The 18,662-nt window shown below is 37.5% G+C and overlaps 1 protein-coding gene across 13 annotated transcripts in view; it reads left to right on the forward strand.

Annotated features, from left to right (window-relative positions):
* RAPGEF2 (Rap guanine nucleotide exchange factor 2) overlaps positions 1–18,662 on the forward strand; it is a 180,103-nt gene that overhangs the window by 72,540 nt on the left and 88,901 nt on the right. For all 13 annotated transcript variants that reach the window (XR_011725733.1, XM_071743073.1, XM_071743062.1 and 10 more), the window contains exon 4: positions 3,843–3,926. Coding sequence is in view for 12 of the 13 variants with exons in the window: in XM_071743073.1 (XP_071599174.1) it covers positions 3,843–3,926 (84 nt within the window). In the remaining variant the exon portion in view is untranslated. The remainder of the gene's footprint in view (positions 1–3,842; positions 3,927–18,662) is intronic.

Here is an 18,662-nt window from a genome sequence, read left to right on the forward strand (position 1 = left end):
TCCAGAAAATAGATGAACCAAGAAAAAACAAACAAAACAACCCAGGGAGCCCCCTACCAGTCTTACATGTTTGTTGAAATGGAATACATCACTTAAGGGCAGCAAGTAAAGTAATTTCTCACCTGCAAAGAAGATCTGTGAATGCCTGTTCAGAAATGTGCAACGTGTGACAGTAACTGTGGATTTCAAGTGTTTCCACACCTGCTTTGCACGACTAGAAGGAAAGTGTGGAATGGAGCTCAAAGGTAGTTAGGAGAAGTTTTGCCTGGGTTGGGTGGGCTTTGCTTTCAGCCTCACTGAACTTCCAGTCTCTTTGTGTCTGAGAGCTGCAGCCTCAGCGGTTGTGGTGATGGACAACTCGGAGTTGGTAAGATCTTACCTAAGAATATGTCCTTCCTTTCTACATCAGCTGGACTGAGAGGTGCTACTGGACCCTCCCTCATCTGTTCCCAGACAAAAAAAACCCCTCAGTTTCCCTCTATGGATGACTCTGGGTCATTAGCATTTGTTCTCCTTCATCAGCTGTTCATTTTTGGATGAACTGCTCACATGTACATAATACCCTTCCTGCAAACCAAGTCGGGGATGTGTCCTACCCACAAAGGAACCTTTCTTAGCACTATTTGTTCTCTTCCCTTTGACAGAAGAAGTATGCTTAGGAGAACAAATACAATCTCTAGATACTGCTGTGAATTACCAGTGGTAGGCAGTATTTCTTGCAGTGAAAGCAAACTTTTTTTTTTTTTTTTTTAAAAAAAAAAGCACAAAATGAAATAATTTCAGATATAAATATTCTACTTCAGGTAAAATATCTGCATGGGTCCTCATATAGCTTCAAAAATGTTTTTCTAGTTCAGTGTAGGCTTCTACAGCTCCTGTCTTTCATTACAGGCCCAAATGTCCTGAAGAATGAAAAATGCTTTGTTGAACAAATGTCAGCCACAGCAGAGAAAACGTGAAAACCTGGTTGAAAGCCACCTGATGTTTGAATAGGATTGTGGAAAGCCCAGGATCCTTAAAATGGAAGAGCTGCAAGTGTGTTTTGTACCAGTAGTTGCTAGGAAAAGCTGGCTGCCAAATGGCTTTGTTGAGGCTTAATTCTGAACAACTGAAAATGTAGGAAGCATTGAGAAGTGCAGGAGTTAAATATATTTTCCTGTAAAGGAACAGATTTCATTTGTCTGTGGGTTTTTTTGGAGGGAAGCATGTGTGTTCAGGGGGAAGGAATGTGTTTGCTATATGAGTATTTTATTTATTTATTTATTTTCAGATCTTTTATTCAAGACTCTATTAAGACACTAGCAGTTGTAAGAATGAAGAGAATGAGAATCCAGCACTGTTCCTTTTACTCTTGAATACTGCCTTGGAAATATTTGGCGTTTTGGCTGGCATTGAAATTTCAAAAGAATAAAGAGTGCATTTTGAGGAAGACAGACATATTCTGTGATAGCCTTTCACTGTTGTGACACAGCAATATTGAAGATCTGTTTTTTACTTAGATAATTTAAGGAATTTAGTACAGTTTCTAGTTTTTGTTTCTTGTAGCATCATGCAAATTCCTTTGAGCTTAGAAGTTCTCAAGCATAACTGTAAGAAAGAAAAGTTGCCAAAGTACACATAAAGCAAAAGGAAAACAAATCAAATGAATTATATTTATTAAGTTTTTTATTTTAATTGGCACTTTCAGCTGTCAAATAAAAATTTCTTCTTTTTGATTTAAATGAATTAGGTTATGTAGGATGTTCAAGACAGGTAGGTGGGAAGGAACAGTTACTGAAGAGCTAACTTGCAGAGAAAGCATTAAAGCTGTGAATTGGAAGAAACCCCCTCCCAGGGAACACCACCACCACCCCCCTGCCCAAAAAAAAAAAAAAAAAAAAGAAACAAGAAAATAAAAGAGGGGTGATTGAGTGAAGTCATATTGTGTGTGATGAAAAGAGAAAAATACACACCACTGCAGTCAAATATATAACCATTATATTTGATTGTTAAATGATTTAAAGGTAGCATTACAATTAATTTGGTATTGAACATACTGAATGATGCTTGTCAAAGCCAGTAGCTGTCTTTCTTATTTATGAGACATCTCCAGTGAGAACAGATTGCTGAATTCCTTTATAAATAGGTCATTCATTAGACAGAAGGATTTGAAATAGTTCATCAACTCTTAAAGGAAGAAGAGGAGAAAAAGATCTTGTGTCCTGCTAAGTTATAATGGTTTGCTATTAATTAAATTTTTTTTTTATACTTGTCTCTATTAATTTATCTTTGGAAATGTTTTTCTGTAAAAGTATACACAGATGTTCTAGAGAGACTTTGGTATAGAGTCATATCCTGTGATTTTTGAAGGTGTTAGGTCTTTGCTGATCAGTGAGGCTTCAGTGGTCAGGTCATAGGCTGGTGGAACAGAAATAGAGGCTCCATAATCATACTCAGTTTTTGTGTCTGTATCATAGATCGTAACACTGTTCTCTCTTAATTCTCAATGGTTTTATGTTTGTCTTTTTTCTTATGTTTATTATAAAGTGTAAAGTGGAAACGGAGCACATTTATAGATTTACTGGTTTGCTCTCAGCTCCCTCCTTCAGCTTTCCTTTTGGAAAGAAAGCATAATAGAGTGAGTGCTGAGGAAATGGCACCTTGGTTTTGAGAACCCTACTGTGTAGGTACTTCTTGATTTGATGTTTTTCAAATGAAAAACAGGTTTTAACATGTACAAAGCCTACTTAGATTCAAGATTGGTTTTTAATACTATGCTCTCATTGTTACTGAAAGATGTGGGATGTTCTTGCTTGAAGTTAGAATTAATTGTTTCTAGAGACTTAAGATATAATTTTTTAAAAAAAAGAAGGTGCTACAGGTTAATTAATCTGCATCTCTTGGTGTCACTGTGGACATGGATTTCGATGAGAATGCTTGTGCAGTGTGTAATGGTGGACTTGAATCCAGTAAGTGAGTTTCTTTGGAAGAAGCGGTAGGGTGGTAAAACTGCAGTAAAGTACAGATATTCTGAGTGTTGACTATTGAAATGGCTCAGGCTCTATTGTGGCTATTTCTAATAACATTAAACTTTTTTTTTTTTTTTCTTGTTTAAACACTTATTTGAATTTATCCAAGAATAGTCTAAGCCTATGAAAAAGATTTTGTGCTGCGGAAGGAGCAAGATCTGAATCATCAGTAGAATGACCTGTATGACCAAGTCCTCATCCAGTTGCTGTATAGGATGAAGAGGGGGGAAGAGAAACTGCTTCCCTTTTACTGAAAACTTACTCTTGTGCCAGGAAAAGGCATGAAAGGGACAGTGTGTAGTAGTAGCAGATAAAGTTGACTAATCTGATGTAGGCTTATGATCTGCAACTATATCCACTACTCTTTTAACTTATGGGAAGTCAGACTGATGTCAAAAGGCAAATTTCTGTCTGAAAGAAAGGATGAAGGAGAAGATAGTTAGAATTGAGATAGGGAAGCCTTATTTGAAGGGGAGAAGATGTTACAGTTCTCTTCAGTGAGAGCTAAGTAATGGATTTCATAGAATACAGTACAATATATTTACTGTAGCTTGACTTTATTTTGATCACTCTGTTATATTTCATTGAATTTGTCTGTTACCAAATAGCTAGTACATGCTTTTTAAGCAGTGAAATGAAGAATTCTGGTAATATATATATTTGCAGGTGAAAATTCTGTTTGACAGAATGGGTTTGTAAGTTATTAAACTGTTGTTTTCTTTCATATTTTGGAGCATTTTTGCCATTTGGGTGTTTTTTGTACTGCAGATTTGGTAGTGCTATTAGTAAATTAAATCAAGTGTCTTAAACTATGTTCTCTTTTCTTCATTCCAGCCCTGATGATATTGGTACCTGTTGGTATATCCTGCTGTCTGGTTCAGTCTTCATTAAAGAATCTATGTTTCTTCCGAGGAGCAGGTATGTCAGCTATGAATGCACTAGATTCTGTATTTTAAGCAGAAATCATGAACTGTAGATAGTTTTTAGAATTAAAAGGTGATGTTTTATGCCTAATGAAACACAGAAGTTCAGTCATAAATACAGTTTTCCTACCTTTAGTAGCTCTGGTACATGTTCTATGCTGATAGCTTGAACTGAAAGCCCATCAATCTGGACAAGGACCCAAAGTGTCATTCAGATGCTGTCAATTTAAAAATAAAAAACCCTAAAACCTGTCAAATGGAATGAAGTGCTGAATAGTCTGTTCCTGTGAGTAACTAAACATTGAATGGTAGAATGCACTAGAATTTATGATGGTTTCCTGAGGCTTTACACTCTGCACAGGTCTTCAGTGTGTGTTTCAGCATACGTGTAGATCATGTTACTGCCAGTTTTGCTACTTCTGTTTAAGATTGTGATTCATGTACATGAATTTGCAATGGAGAATGACATTTTACATGGAAAAAGATAAGCTTGAATGTGAGATGCTCAAAATGTGTATTGCTGCATTAAAAAAAATAATTACTTTGAGCTACGGAAAAAAATGCAAGTGACTTCAGAGATTTTAGACTAAAGTGCCTGAGCTTGGTCATTGTAGTGGAAGCAGAGCATAATCACTTAAAAATGCTCACTATATGCATTCAGGCTGCTATAAAAGACTCCTTTGAAGTACATAGCATGTAATAGAATTTGTGAAAGGCGCAATGGAACGATGACCCATCTCTGTATGGTATGAAGAGAATGAAAGCATTAGAAACTTCCTTACAGTTTTAAACAGTGGGAAACTAGTTGAAAGCTGGTGTTAGTTGGCATGGAGTCCTGAACAATTAGATGTTCAAATCTGCCTTTCAGTGGGAGAGCAATGCTCGTTGTGAGACTTCTATTTGATGATGGTGGCACGTTCTTGCTGTAAGCAAGCATCTTGCATGTGAAAGAGGACAGGAACTGCTGATAAAATGATATGTTTGGTATGCCATTGAACAGTACCATCCATGATAAAGGGGCAGAGCTGGTTATTGTGAAAAGTAGCACAACAACAGATTACGGGATCCCTGCTGCTGGCAGATGGAAGAAAATTGTCCCATATGTCATCTGTGAATAGGCAGTGCCAGAAAAAAAGCTGGCAGAAAGTGCTACCCATAGGTGCCAGGAGAAGGACTAGATGGTATTTGAATTAATATGGGTTCTTTTGAGCATAATCAGGGTCAAGAATCCCCTTTTCCTTTGAACTTACAGGAATACTTGAGCTTCAGACTTTTTTTGAAACTTAATGAGAGGGGGAGATTTAAACAATAGGGTAAACAATAAGGTTGTGATTCTTCCTGGAAGATAGAACAGAAAATGGCAGGTACTGTGACTGAGCAGAGCATTTAAGGGCTGTTCCCCTGGAGAAATTAAAAACTGGCATCAGGGACACTGCCTGAGATACTGGTGGATTTCAAGTGTGGAATTTGGTGTTAGGAAGTTTCATAGTTGTGGATTGAGTCAAGGAGTTGCCAAAGGTGCTGTCTTGTCTCTTCTGTGTTTGCTTCTCAATTTGTTAATTAACAAAGATAACTTAAGTCCATGAAAGCATAATTAAAAAAACTCCAGTCTAATGATATCATAGAAGGTATTTCTGGAGAGCAAAATCAGAGTCATTCTAGTGAGAAGCTTCATGCTCAGAATTTGTAGTTATTAGGATAGAGGAGTGTCTTTATCTAAACTTAGGACATGGCTGATCAGGATTTTATTGTGTAAATGAGTCCCAATATCTGAGCCTTGGACTCATCCATAAATAAAAAAAACTTGGGAAAAGTAAGAGGTCATGCAGGTTAAATATCTGATTTGGAATACTGGTGGGTTATAAGTGATTTAAAAATTTTTTTTTTTTATTTATTTTAAAGCAAAGCTGAGCAGAAAGCTAAGTTTTTTCTGACCTTGCACTGTGATTTGCTCACAAGGAAATACTAAACCACTCAGATAAATAGGGTAGAAGAGATTGATGAACAGCAATATTAAAATAAAATATTACAGTGCCCTGCAAAAAAGAGAGTGAGACCTTCTCAAAAGGTCTCCAGAGGTGTCAAAAAAGATCTGACAGGGACATACTTGGAAATCTGAAGAATAGTGTCAAAAGTGGGCAAAGAGAAAGTTACTGGGTAACTGTGTGCTTCAACTGACTATTTAAACATACAAGGAGTAATAAATGAAAGAGGCTTTTTGAGCATTGCATAATTTGGAAGTTTTGATGTCTTACTGCCATTAAGATGAATTTGCAATGCTTGAGCATAGGGAGCATGAACTGAGGCATCATTTTCATAGGAAGAGACCTAAACGTTGCGAGGTAGAGATCATCTAATTTTGATCTTGTTTGCATGAAACACTGCTATTTAAGTAAACTTATTTTAACTATTTTAGTTGTTTTTTTTCCAGGTTTAATAATTTTTACCTTTGCTTATCTAGAAAGCTGCTAGCTCTATCACTTTTTTGCAACATGTGAAGCTTCTGGGTAAGAGAGCAGGATAGAGCTGAAAAGTCTGTGTAGGAACAGAAAGCTAGATGTTCCTCTGCTCAAAACTGACATGAAAACATGAGTTTGCTTTTCCCAGCTTGATTGGTAGATACTATCCCCCAATCTCATGATCCAAAAGCTCTTTTTTATTTTCTGCACCTGAAAATAAGTCTGTTGTCTTTGACAGATTAGCTTGGCCTGCCCCCTGCCCCCTTGCATAGGTTCCCTGGGCTGCAGCCAGTAGCTGGCTAAATTTAAAATGAAATGCATGCTTCCCCCTGAGAGTCTCAAGAGCATTTGCTGTTCTTAGTTGCATTTCACTAATTTTAAAATATATCTCTGTACAAGCTAGGGTGAAAGTAGTTCCTAGTTAGGGCAATTTAGCTATAGTGAATAAATCTGCCTGCATTTTTGGAGGCGAGTCTTATCAATCCTATGTAGAATTTCATCCTATTTTTAACTTTGTGGCTGTTGGTATTTTAGCCTATAAGGAAAAGAATGGAGTGCAATCTTCGGATTTATAGCTGAAACTTAGAAGAACCTTAGTGCATTTGACTGCATATGCTCAGCATATTACTTGCTTTTGTGGACTTTGTTAGCTGATGTAGTTCCATTAGTTTCAGATACAGCATCCTCAGGCTGGCTGGTGGATAAAACTGGAGATGCCATTTTGTTGTGTATTTTGTGGCAGTTAAACACTCACCTCTCCCACCCCCATCAATGTGTCTGTGTTATTTGATTCCTGGTGTTAAATTCTAATTATCCTTCTTTGAGGAGAGGGAGCAATGAGTAGGGTTGGCAGATGGATAATATAGTTGGGAAGAAGAATATCTTAAAAAATAATAAGGAAAAAAAACAATCTAAAAGCATAAGAAATAACCATCCCCTATTTCGTAAATCAAGCCACAAATAATGAATAGCAGTCCAAAAATAAACAGCTTCATAAAGTACTATATATGATCAAACAACTACTAGTTGAACTAGTTTGAAATGAGTGGCATAGCTGCCAGCTTTGCCAAAGTTACACAGTTTACTGAGTGTTTTGTAAAACTACCTGTAACTACTTCAAGTCTAAATCAAAATTGAAAAAATGGTTCAAGGTGGAATATTGGAATACATGAAGTTTTAAGTCAAATTGTTTTGGAATCTTGACCATCTAAACCATGTCTGTTCTATGAAAATAGCACGAATATTGCTTTATTTCCCTATTGTAATATAATTTAGATTGTAGTTCTTCAAATGTTAAGCCAATAGTTAGCAAATAGTGTTTGTAAAATAAGGCAGATTTTTATTCAATTAAATTATTATTTTGGGAAAACTTAAAATTCAGAGTTTTAAAGATTTTTTTTTTTACCTGAACAGTTAAAGCTTCCACATTTTAGGTGTCATGAAGTAAAGTTTAGTCTTGTTCTCTTTATTTAGTTTCTATAAGTTGCAACACTGAAATGTATTCTGACACCTTAATGGGAGGAAGATCCCCTCCCAACCCCCCCATATTTTATGGTTTGCAGTTTTCATACTTATTCCTTTTCTTTAACCTATAAGGCACATACCACTGTCAAACTAACATTCCTTAATTCCCCCTTCCTACCTTAATCACCAAAGTAGCACAAATCAGCACTGGGTCCCCTCACTGTTTCTCCTGAGCATCAGGAGATCTGAAGCAGATCACATGGAAGAGTGAGGTTTATGGATGAAATCCAGAAAATAAATGAGCAGAAAATACAATTCCCTGAAGCTTGTCCTGGCTCTCCTGTGTTGTCCTGTGGTCACTGACAGCAGTGATGTGGCAATCTCTCAAAAAATCTTCTGGAATGGCCTCCAGCATCCGTAGGTTTTCTTCATGCTCTCATCACATGTGCTCAGCTGCTCCAACTTCCCATATAGTTCTTGTTCCAGGACCTTGCATCTAGTCTGAATTTTACCATGCTATTTCATCTTACTTGTCTTTCCACTGCTTCACAAAAACATCTCCTAGAATTTCCCACAGTTAGCCTTGTGCTGGCCTGTGTCCTCCATGACCAGATACAGAGCAACAAAGGTTTGCCTCCAGTGTTTGGGGTTTTTTCTGCTTTTCTTCTGGAGTTTTTCTGAGACTGTCTGGGTGGTGTATGCTGGGCTGCTCAGGCACGCTATTATGTTGACTGGCCATGTTCTGGCTTTGCTTACCTTTAACTACTTACTTCTCTACACTTTTTCCTTGCAAAAGGGGAAAAAGTCTCTTCTTTTACCTCCTTACTGGCACATTTAAACAGCTCTCCCTCACCTCTTTATTTGCTGAGGGAGAGCTGCTCTCCCTTTGGCAAGTTCACACATTTTACATATGAAAGAAATTATTTAAGCTTTTTCCTCTTGTTAAAAAGACCAAGTATTGCAGTTGGGAGAATATCTGCTTTTTCTTTCTTCAAAATTAAAAGGCTTGTATCTATTTAAGTATTTATATTTTAGCCCTCTGGTCTTTCCTATAATAAATAAAATTTTAAAATGGAATAGATGATCAAATTCTACTGGAGAGCCATTGAAGAAATTATGGACTTGTTTTGAACATGTTTAAAGCAATAATAGAACTCAGTTTTTGCAGACTTGTTCTTATCCAAATGTGTTCTGGTTAATTTAAAGTAGCCCCTCTCAGAAGAAATTTGAGTAGGGATTTTGGAAGTTGATGTCGATTTTTTTTATTATAATGTTGCTGGAGCAGAGCTCTTGACTGTATACATGCATTTATGCATTTTAGGAAGAATGTTTCAGCACACCTAAATTTCTGTGGTGCCTGTGACATGTTGTTTGGTGTGGTTTGCGTATTATCTGACAGATATGTTTATGCTTTGAATAGAGGACTGTGTTTGATCTTTTCAGTCAATAAAATTTATTGATAACTTTAATCATAAACATGAAATACTTCTCTCAGTAGATGACCCTAATATGTTTCCAACTTAGTGTTTATTAATAATGGCTATTGCTGGCTGAAACTTATGGCATAACAGAACAAAACTGGTGTTTTAACTAAAAGAGAGTGACCAGTGTACACAAATATTTAAGCCAAGATAAATTTGGAATTTGACTAAAAAGGGATTTTTTATTTTTTTTGTTTTGGTTTGGTTTTGGCCCTGAGCAGGAAAGTGGATTGGACGAAGGCACCTCTTGGTGCTACTGGTTTGCTTACTTAAGCCCAGAGGAAGTTGGTCAAGAGCTGTGCTGAGCTTATTGAGCTTTTATCTTTTTCCAAGTTTTGCTTATGGCTAAGGATTTGCAGCATCATGATGGAAACATGAGGATTATACATTGGACCTTCCACAGAATGGTAGGGGTTGGAAGGGACTTCTGGAGATAACAGACTCTAAACCCCTGCTAATACAGGAACACCTAGGGCAGGTCACACAGAAGCATATCTAGACTGGTCTTAAAAGTCTTTAGAAAAGGAAACTTCACAACCTCTCTGGGCAGCCTGTACTCCATCACCCTTATAGTGAAAAAGTTTTTCCTCATATTGAGGTGGAACTTCCTGTGTTGCAGTTTGTGTCCATTGCCCCTTGTCCCATCACAGGACACCACTGAAAAAAGACTGGCCCTGTCTTCTTGATACTCACCTTCAGATATTTGTGAACCTTAATAAGGTCCTCTCTCTGTCTTCTCATTTCCAGACTAACCATCCCCACGTCTCTCAACCCTTTCTCTTATGACAGATGTTCCAGTCTCCTGATCGTCCTTGTAGCCCTCTGTTGGACTCTAGTACATCTCTGTTCCTCCTTCTTTGTAAACACAAAAACTCCTGAGCTTATGGTTTCAAGTCTGTTTAAGAAATTACTTGAAAATCTGTTCTTTGGATGTCATTTGCCCTAAGAACCCTTGGGTTTTATTGTAGAACTTTATTTTTTTGCTGCTAGTTGCTACTGCTGCATTTCCCCACAACCTTTGATGCTTCATTACTTCTCTATCCAGCTCCTTCTGTTCTGAAGCTGTGCTCATGACTGACTCTAAAAGGCAGTGAGAAGGCTCAGAGCATGGTTTTGTTGCAGACTGACCCCTGGTTCTGTCTTGTCTTCTGTCTGGTTTGAATGCCCTAGCTCAGCATTTCAGTCTGTTAGGTGAAAATGGGGCACGGAGGAGAAAGATCTTACAGTTTAATGTAGAAAGAGATCATAAGATGAAGAAAGAAGTAGGAGCAAAGTAGCGGAGTTGTCAGTCCATTTATGACTGAGTGTACATGCACCATGAATTATTCACAATGGATTTCAGACACTGAGAAAAAAATGTTAATTGCTTTGTCCTGTCTGCATCTTTCTAAAAGACTGTGTATGTCCTTTTGGATGGAAATCTTTAGTGTTACCTGCAAGCACAAAGTTAGACTATCACACTGAATGCATGGTCAGTCAACTCCAGATGTAGCTGAATTAGCTGAGCTGTAAATCACCAGGGCCCTTGCTTCTCACAGTGTCAGCTGTTACAGCAAAGTGATGCAGAGCACATGCTGCTTGAACTGGTAATGTCACCTGGAACTGTCCTTGCTGTTTGCAAAAAAATGGTGTACAGTTTTTAAAATATGAATAGTTAAAATGTTTGTTATAGCTAAATAAGTTTGTTATGTACATTTTGCTTTATTTCACCCATCTCCTGCTGAAAAATTTAAAGTGTTCATTTCGGTTTGAAATTGGTCATCTTCCAAATCTGCTGCTGGTATCTGAGGTGTTGGGAAACAGAAGAGGATAGAGTTACTAAATGATGAGATTGGGGGTGTCTGGCATTGTTCCTGTCAAAACAATTATTTCAGCGCTACTGGAATTTCGTTCTTGTGAAGCTGATAAAATGTTAAGGGACTTAATCTACTATGCTGGTATCTTTTGAAAATAAAAATAGAAATCTAGTGTAGTGGGGCCAGTGCTACCAGGCTTTCTTCCAAGTTTGTAATGAGGAGATGAGAAAGTAATGAAGAAGCAGAAAGTGTCAAATGACATGAATAACTTTTATGCTTTTATGTGTGCCTGAATGTTTCTGATTCCTCTTAAGGCAGGGGGATGGGAATGCTCTGTCCTAGGAGAGAAGCCAAACAGCCCTCACAAGCAGATAAATGCAAGCCTTGTACTAGTTTCTAAGTTTAAATTCTAGAGCTACAAACTTCTGTCCCTTTCCATATGAAAGAGGTGATGGTGGATGTGAGACTTCCAGTCATCTGCCGATGTCATCGTGTCTACACTGCTGGTGTAGAGCTTGTAGATTCAAGAGTCTGTCTTCTGGTTCAGTTTTCAGTTGTTTCACACATGGTAATTGTGTGAAAAAATGAGGAAAATTGAAGTAGGCTTTTCTTATATTGTGCATTATGTAGGTCAGTGGTGTTAATCTCTCCATAGAAATGGCAGTTGTATAAAAATAGAAGAAAATTACCTATTTTAGTGTCAACATTGTGCTTAGGAATTTTTAATATGGATCATAGAAACAAAGTCTGAAACTACCGATCTAAATATCTTTTATAGCAAGTCCCACATGAGAACAATTTATATTATTTTTGAACTTGCTATCTAGGAAAGTATAATCATCAAAACTTTTTAATGTGATATGAGTATGGGATATAGCCAGTGCCAAGGAAGAATAAAATCTGAGGTAATATGGAAAATGGACTTCTTCTGTGTAAGCATGAATGTATCTTAATAGCTCGAAGGAATTGAAAAGGACCTTAAGGAATAATTAAAATTAAGGAAGCAGAGGGGCTTAACAGTCTAGATTCATGGAGGGTTATCTTTTAGAAGAAAGGAAAGGGGAGGATTCTTGGAAGTGGCTGGCAGAGCTACTGTACTGTAAAGCTACCGTGAGTAGCTGTAATCTTTGACATCTATGAATGATACTTACATAGCAATTTTTAAAGTTTGGGTTAAAATTATTGTTATTTAGTGCCAAATGTGCTGAAATTGTGGTCTTTTTTCTGGGAATGTGCTCTCTTGGATGGATGAGAAAAAGATAGATTTAACTGAAAACCTGTCTTTCCTAAAGATGTTGATGTATTCTCATTGTTGAAAAATGTTGGTGCTTCTTAGCTGATACCTGGTTTCTAAAATGTGCTACAATAAAAACTGGCCTTGAAATAATATGATTTTTATTGCTGACTTGTCTCTGTCTTATTTTATGTCTCATTGGTTAGAGAGATCTTTCTAATCCCAGCATTATAGGTTCTAATGGAGCATGTCTTGAAGTAATTGTAAAATTACTTCTTTGTAAAAATTCCAGGCTTGAATTTAACATTAATGATAATAAATTACTTGTGTGCAAAAACTTCAGAAGTTAAGTAGGGAAAATTTTTTTTTGTAGTCAAGTATGTGGTTATTTCAAAGTTAAATGTGAAACCTGTTTATACCTGGATATTCACTACTGCTTACATTGCTGATTTTGCATCACTGTTTTAGCTTATTTAGTCATTTACAGTTACAGAGCACCTGCTACAAAGATATCTTGACCTCAATAGCTAGTTTCTCCTTGTATTCATGTTTAGCCCTTCACTCTCTACAGCTCCCTGAAAGGTTGTAGCCAGGTGGGGGTTGGTCTCTTTTCCCAGGCAACTCTCAGCAAGACAAGAGGGCACGGTCTCAAGTTGTGCCAGGGGAGGTTTAGGTTGGACATTAGAAAGAATTTCTTTACGGAGAGGGTGATCAGACATTGGAATGGGCTGCCCAGGGAAGTGGTGGATTCTCCATCCCTGGAGATATTTAAAAAGAGACTGGATGTGGCACTCAGTGCCATGGGCTGGGAACTGCAGCTGTAGTGGATCAAGGGTTGGACTTGATGATCTCTGAGGTCCCTTCCAACCCAGCCAATTCTATGATTCTATGATTCTATGTGAATGAATTATACTGAATAAGTCAGACATATAACTGGGGTTGAAAATGTCTGTATGTATGGTCTTAGTACTAAAAACCTAGATGATGTATCAAGTTACTAATCATCTTTTTTATTTTTAAAAAAGATGACTACTTCTATTACCTTGGTTATGAAAGCCTATAGAAGGACATAGAAAAGTTTACTATGTATTTTTCAAGGCAAAAAAAAAAAAAGAATCTTAGATTTAGGGTCTAATATCAAAAGGCTTTGTATGAGTTTGGAAAAACACTATTATTTTACTTAATTTCGTGAATGGTAATAAGGCAAACTGGTCAGACAAGGCCTTGCCTCTTAAATAATGGTTTACTACTACTTCTCATTCTTTCATTTGATACCATTACGTAGATCTTGTGATGTCATAGTAATCTCCATGGCAACACAGACATCCTCAAGATGAACCGTAAGCAATGCTGTCTTCACTCAAACCATTTACTAAAATATTTTTTTAAAAAAATTAATAATTAAAAAATAAGTCAGGAATATGAGAACTAATTTAAAAATAAAAATAGGGTAACTTTTTTTTTTCTCCAAATAATGCTTTTTTAATTCTGTCAGCTGTTTGGATAAAATACCTGCCTTCTAGCTTTCTGTACTAGAAGCACTGCAAAGTTGTACTGCTGCAACAAGCTAAATTTTGTTCTTGCCACTACTACTGACTTCTAGTTTTGTTTATTTATATAAATATATATACATTTTATAAATACACATCTTGAATTTCCCATGAAACTTCATAAACACATTTTTCTTGTTTAGTAGACATGAAAGGGTCATGAAAAAAACTGCCTGCTATTTTAGTCTGAGAAGTATTCAGGACCACCTGCTCCTGTAAAGGCCCTGGGCATCTACCCCATTTGCAATGATTTTGCAAAAGAATTTGTTACTCTTTACAGGACTTTTTCAGATGGGGCTTTAAAGTATTTTTTCAGCTTAAATTTAGTTCTAAGGAAACATTAAAAAATGGCAAAGTGAAAACCAACAAATTTGAAACTTTACTCAATTTTTTTTTTTTTTAACACAAACATATCAAACTTGCTACCATACCATACAATTTAGTTTGTAGCTAGTTAAACTTTAAAAATAGCCATGCTTTTCAAAAGAGTGGTCTGTACTAGAAGAAAAGCTGTGTGAAGATCATAAGGTGTGTGTTTCAGGGGCTGACTGAAGGGATTGTTCTGGCAGCAAACCACCAGAATGTAGCTAATTTCAAATCATTCACTATTGGTTTTCAGGAGCTTCTTTTGAAATGCTTTCTATAGTCAGCTATAAATTACCAGATTAATGCGACCTCTGATCTGTGCATGCAAAGTAAATAAATCAATCCCTGTGAGTATTCTGCAGGTAAAGTACTATAGTCTGTCATCTGTAAGGATGCTAACTAATTGTGTTCAAATACTAAAGAAGCAGGAATTATTTAAAGCACTACCATACTATAAATGTGCTTACCCTATAATTTCAGTGTCCTTGACCCAGACTGGTCAGTTTTCAGGCATTCTCTGTCTGGCTTGCTGGGTTCATCCCTGCTCTACACCCTCCTGCTGCAGCACTGGGGTTATTGCCCTTGACACTGGGATGCCTCTTCCCCCACAGGCAGCAGGTGTTTGTGTCCCAGATCAAGGAAAAGAGCTGCAGTGATGTTTGAGGCTTTTTCCTCTTGAGAAATACTCCTGCCAGGTATTATTAAGTGGCCTGTACTTAGCTGGGATGCTGTGAGCAAGGCCCTTCCCTGACACATGAGCTGTTGTATTAGAGGCTGTAAACATCTAAGCTATCATATGACACTGGGTAAGTTTAATCATCCTTATCCATGGTATGTAGCGAGCTCCTATCTCCAGGATTTGCAAACAGTAACAGGTCTGCAAATGCCTCTTCAGCTCATGACAGTTGCTAGCTATTTCTCTTGCTGAACACAGTGCTATAGATGTAGTAATAGTGTGAGAATTCAAGTAGTTAAAAGAAAAAAAAAATCTTGATTATTTTGATACATAGAAGACTGGCACATTTTAATTAAAGATAATATTTAACACAAGTAAAATAGCAGCTTGGATACTCACTTGCATACTTGCTTACTTTTTCTAAAAAGACAGGCACCTTATTCGAATGAGTATTGGAAAAGTCAGCCTTTGTTATACAGAAGATCAAATTACATGGTAATAATTCTGTCTTTAACTGACAAACCCCTGCTTTTGTATTGTTTCCAGTGTGCAGCTTTAAAGGTGGGGAAACCCACTGCTGCTTTCCCTCTTTGCATCATCCCCAGCGGGGGGCTGGTCACGTTAGAGCTGCTCCACATGCATGAGGGGCTCTGTCTTTTTTTTTTTTTTTTCTGAGGGGTCAGAAAATGGCCACGCCAAATCTAGTTTTCATCAGAACATTGAAGTGTTCCCCTAGGGATTGTGCATGTATGCAGGCTTCTAAATGGTAAAATGGTAACTTCTTTTTCTTTTCTCTTCAGTCCCTTCAAGGGTGAGGTGAGCAAGTTCATGTGAAACCTAGCTTGGTTATGATGTTTTAGTTCTAATCTGGACATACCAAAATTGAAACACGGTGCTTTTAATAAAAAAAAAGATACAGGAGAAGGAACTTTACTAAATCCCTTACTTTCTCCGTAAGTGGCAGTTAGAAAAGAGTCCTCTTTTTCTTTCCATCTAGACTTCAAATAATTACTACTCTACAATATTTCATTCAGAGATTCAGTGCAATTGGGTTGCTTTAGAAATAAATGTAATACATTTTGCAGTTCCTCCAAGTTAAATGTGGGTTGTTGCATCATGATTTGACTTGGGTATTTGTCAGAGACCAGACATTCCACTCGTGTTTGCTTCTGTATCATCAGAGAATAATTGGTGCAGTGATGGGAAGTGGCTGCTGGTGGTGTGCTTGAGGTCATGGTGCTGAGCTGAGGAAGCAGTGACATGCAAGACGTGCAGGCGGGGTGCAGCAAATGATGCTGCCAGGGGAACAGGGGCTCCTCTGTCCTCAGAGTCTGAGAAATGAAGAGTGGAGGGAAGCAGAGAGGATTTGTGTTGTAAATAGCAATGTAGTAATGGCATTTTCAGGGTTGCTACCCAAAAGCAAGCAGAGACTTGGTGTTACGTAAGCTTAGATTCTGAATGTGCTTAATGCACTATCTCTGTACTTAATTTTGGTAGCTTTCTGTGATTCTCCTCAATGTAGATGTCAACTGAAGCAATGCAATTTTCACAAAAAGAGATAGAGGTACTGGGATTATGTAATTTAAGATCTGTTATTATCATGAATATGTTAGAAGCTCTGGAAACATCTCAAGCCATATGCTTACAGATTTATTCAGGCACTGTCTAGAACAGAAAAGGATTAATTTCAGGGACAGTGAGGGAGGGAAAACATTTACTTCAATCTCCAGGTTATTTATATGTCCTATATTGGCAAATATTGCACAGCAATGATCTTAAGCTGTGGGCTTTTTTGTACATCCACCTGGAGCACTGTGCTCAGCTCTGGGGCTCCCAGACAAGAGGGGCAGGGAACTCTTTGAGCTAGTCCAAAGGAGGGCCACAAAAATTACTATAGGGGGTTGGGCTGACAGGCTGAGAGAGGTGGGATTGTTCAGCCTGAAGAAGAGAAGGCTCTGGCAAGACTTTATAGCAGCCTTCCAGTAACTGAAGGGGGACTACAGGAAAGCTGGGGAGAGACATTTTGCAAGGGCCTGTAGGGACAGGACAAGGGGGAATGGCTTTAAAGTGAAAGAAGGTAGATTTAAGACATTAGGAAGAAATTCTGAATTGTGAGGGTGGTGAGACACTGAGCAGGTTGCCAAAGAAATCTTTGGCTGCCCCTCCCTGGAGGTATTCAGTCGTGTTGGATGGGCCTTTGAGCAACCTGGTACAGTGGGAGGTGTCCCTGCCCATGCAGAGGGGTTGGAACCGGATGATCGTTAAAGTCCCTTCCAACCCAAACCATTCTCTGATTCAATGAAAGCTTCAGAAGGAAAGTTTTAAATATCTGATTCTAGAGCTTTGTCATAAATAATTATCATGCGTTACATTTGTTTTACTATCTGCTAGATTTTTTTTAAAAAGCAAAACTTATGAGGAACTCATTTGCTTGCATGTGTACCACCGAAAACTCTAAAAACTTCAGGAATGAGAAAACGTATTATTTGTAGTTTTTAATTTCTCTGGAGCACGTCTGCCATTAGACCTGAAGGAAATGTTGATTAAATATTATATTAATTATATATATATTATATTAAATATTTAATATTATTCTAAATCAGCAGTTTCATTCCAAATACTGCATTTACAAATATATAGAACTATAACATTTTACTCTTTAAGTATGCTGAAGAATGTGTGTGACATGGATGACCATTCTGAGTGAGTATGGCAGTTCTGAGGGCAGCCACAATGTGGGAGTGCAATGAATGGTTTTGCCTAAGTAAGTGGTTTTGCCATAGTTTGGGTTCAGTGCAAGGTCTTAAATTCAAGGTTGATTTCTCATGAGCAGCCCTGTTTAGTCATTAAAGTTTGTCTTTAAAAACAGGAATGTGGAGGCCCCAGGCAAGAGCTGAATGCTGATAGGAAAATGTTCTCTCTTCTTTAGCTGCTGCCTTGCCTTTGAGCTTTGAGAAGAGCATCTGTGTGCCTACATCAGTATGGCTGGGGAGCTGGGGAAAGGGAAGGGTCATGCATGGAGGAAACTTCTCTGTCCTCCAGTGTAACAATAATACTAGAAACCATAGAACCAGTAATCCTCAGTGCCTGGAAGTTTTTGGCTGTCCCTGTGTGTACGTGCTTACGAAACATAAGTGTGTTTCAGTTAATTGAGATACTTTGATTTATTAGTATAGCAAATTTGAGGGGGAAAAAAGCAGGCAGTGGTCTGAAATTACCATCATGTTGCTATTTGTAAGTCACCGCACAAATTCAGAATTTATAACTGCAAAGATTTTAATGAGAACTGAAAGTATAAACTTGGGAAACAGGAGAATCCTTAGCTTTCTCTTAAAACTTGGCTTCTGTTAACCAGCATGTTGTAAACTGCAATACACCTGCTCTTTAGCTGCCTGTGTATGTTTTGAGTACAATGAATTGTGAGATACATACATACTAAGGTACTCTTTCAGAGAAGAGAACTGGCAGTTGCAGTCAGGGTAAGCTTTATTTTAGTATGCATTAGTATAGAAATGAAGTTGTACATGAGTTATATGGATTAAAATGCCTGCTATTAATATACATTGTGAGTTTTTTAGTACTAACAATTTTTATTTTTTTTTTTAATAATGCTTTTGAATAGTCAAGTGGGAAATTAGACTTTGTCAACTACCTCAGGTAACATTTCAGTATGGAGCAGCTGCTTGGGGAGAATATTTAACTTAC

The sequence above is a fragment of the Heliangelus exortis genome, chromosome 4, assembly GCF_036169615.1.
Source record: "Heliangelus exortis chromosome 4, bHelExo1.hap1, whole genome shotgun sequence".
Classification (NCBI taxonomy): domain Eukaryota; kingdom Metazoa; phylum Chordata; class Aves; order Apodiformes; family Trochilidae; genus Heliangelus; species Heliangelus exortis.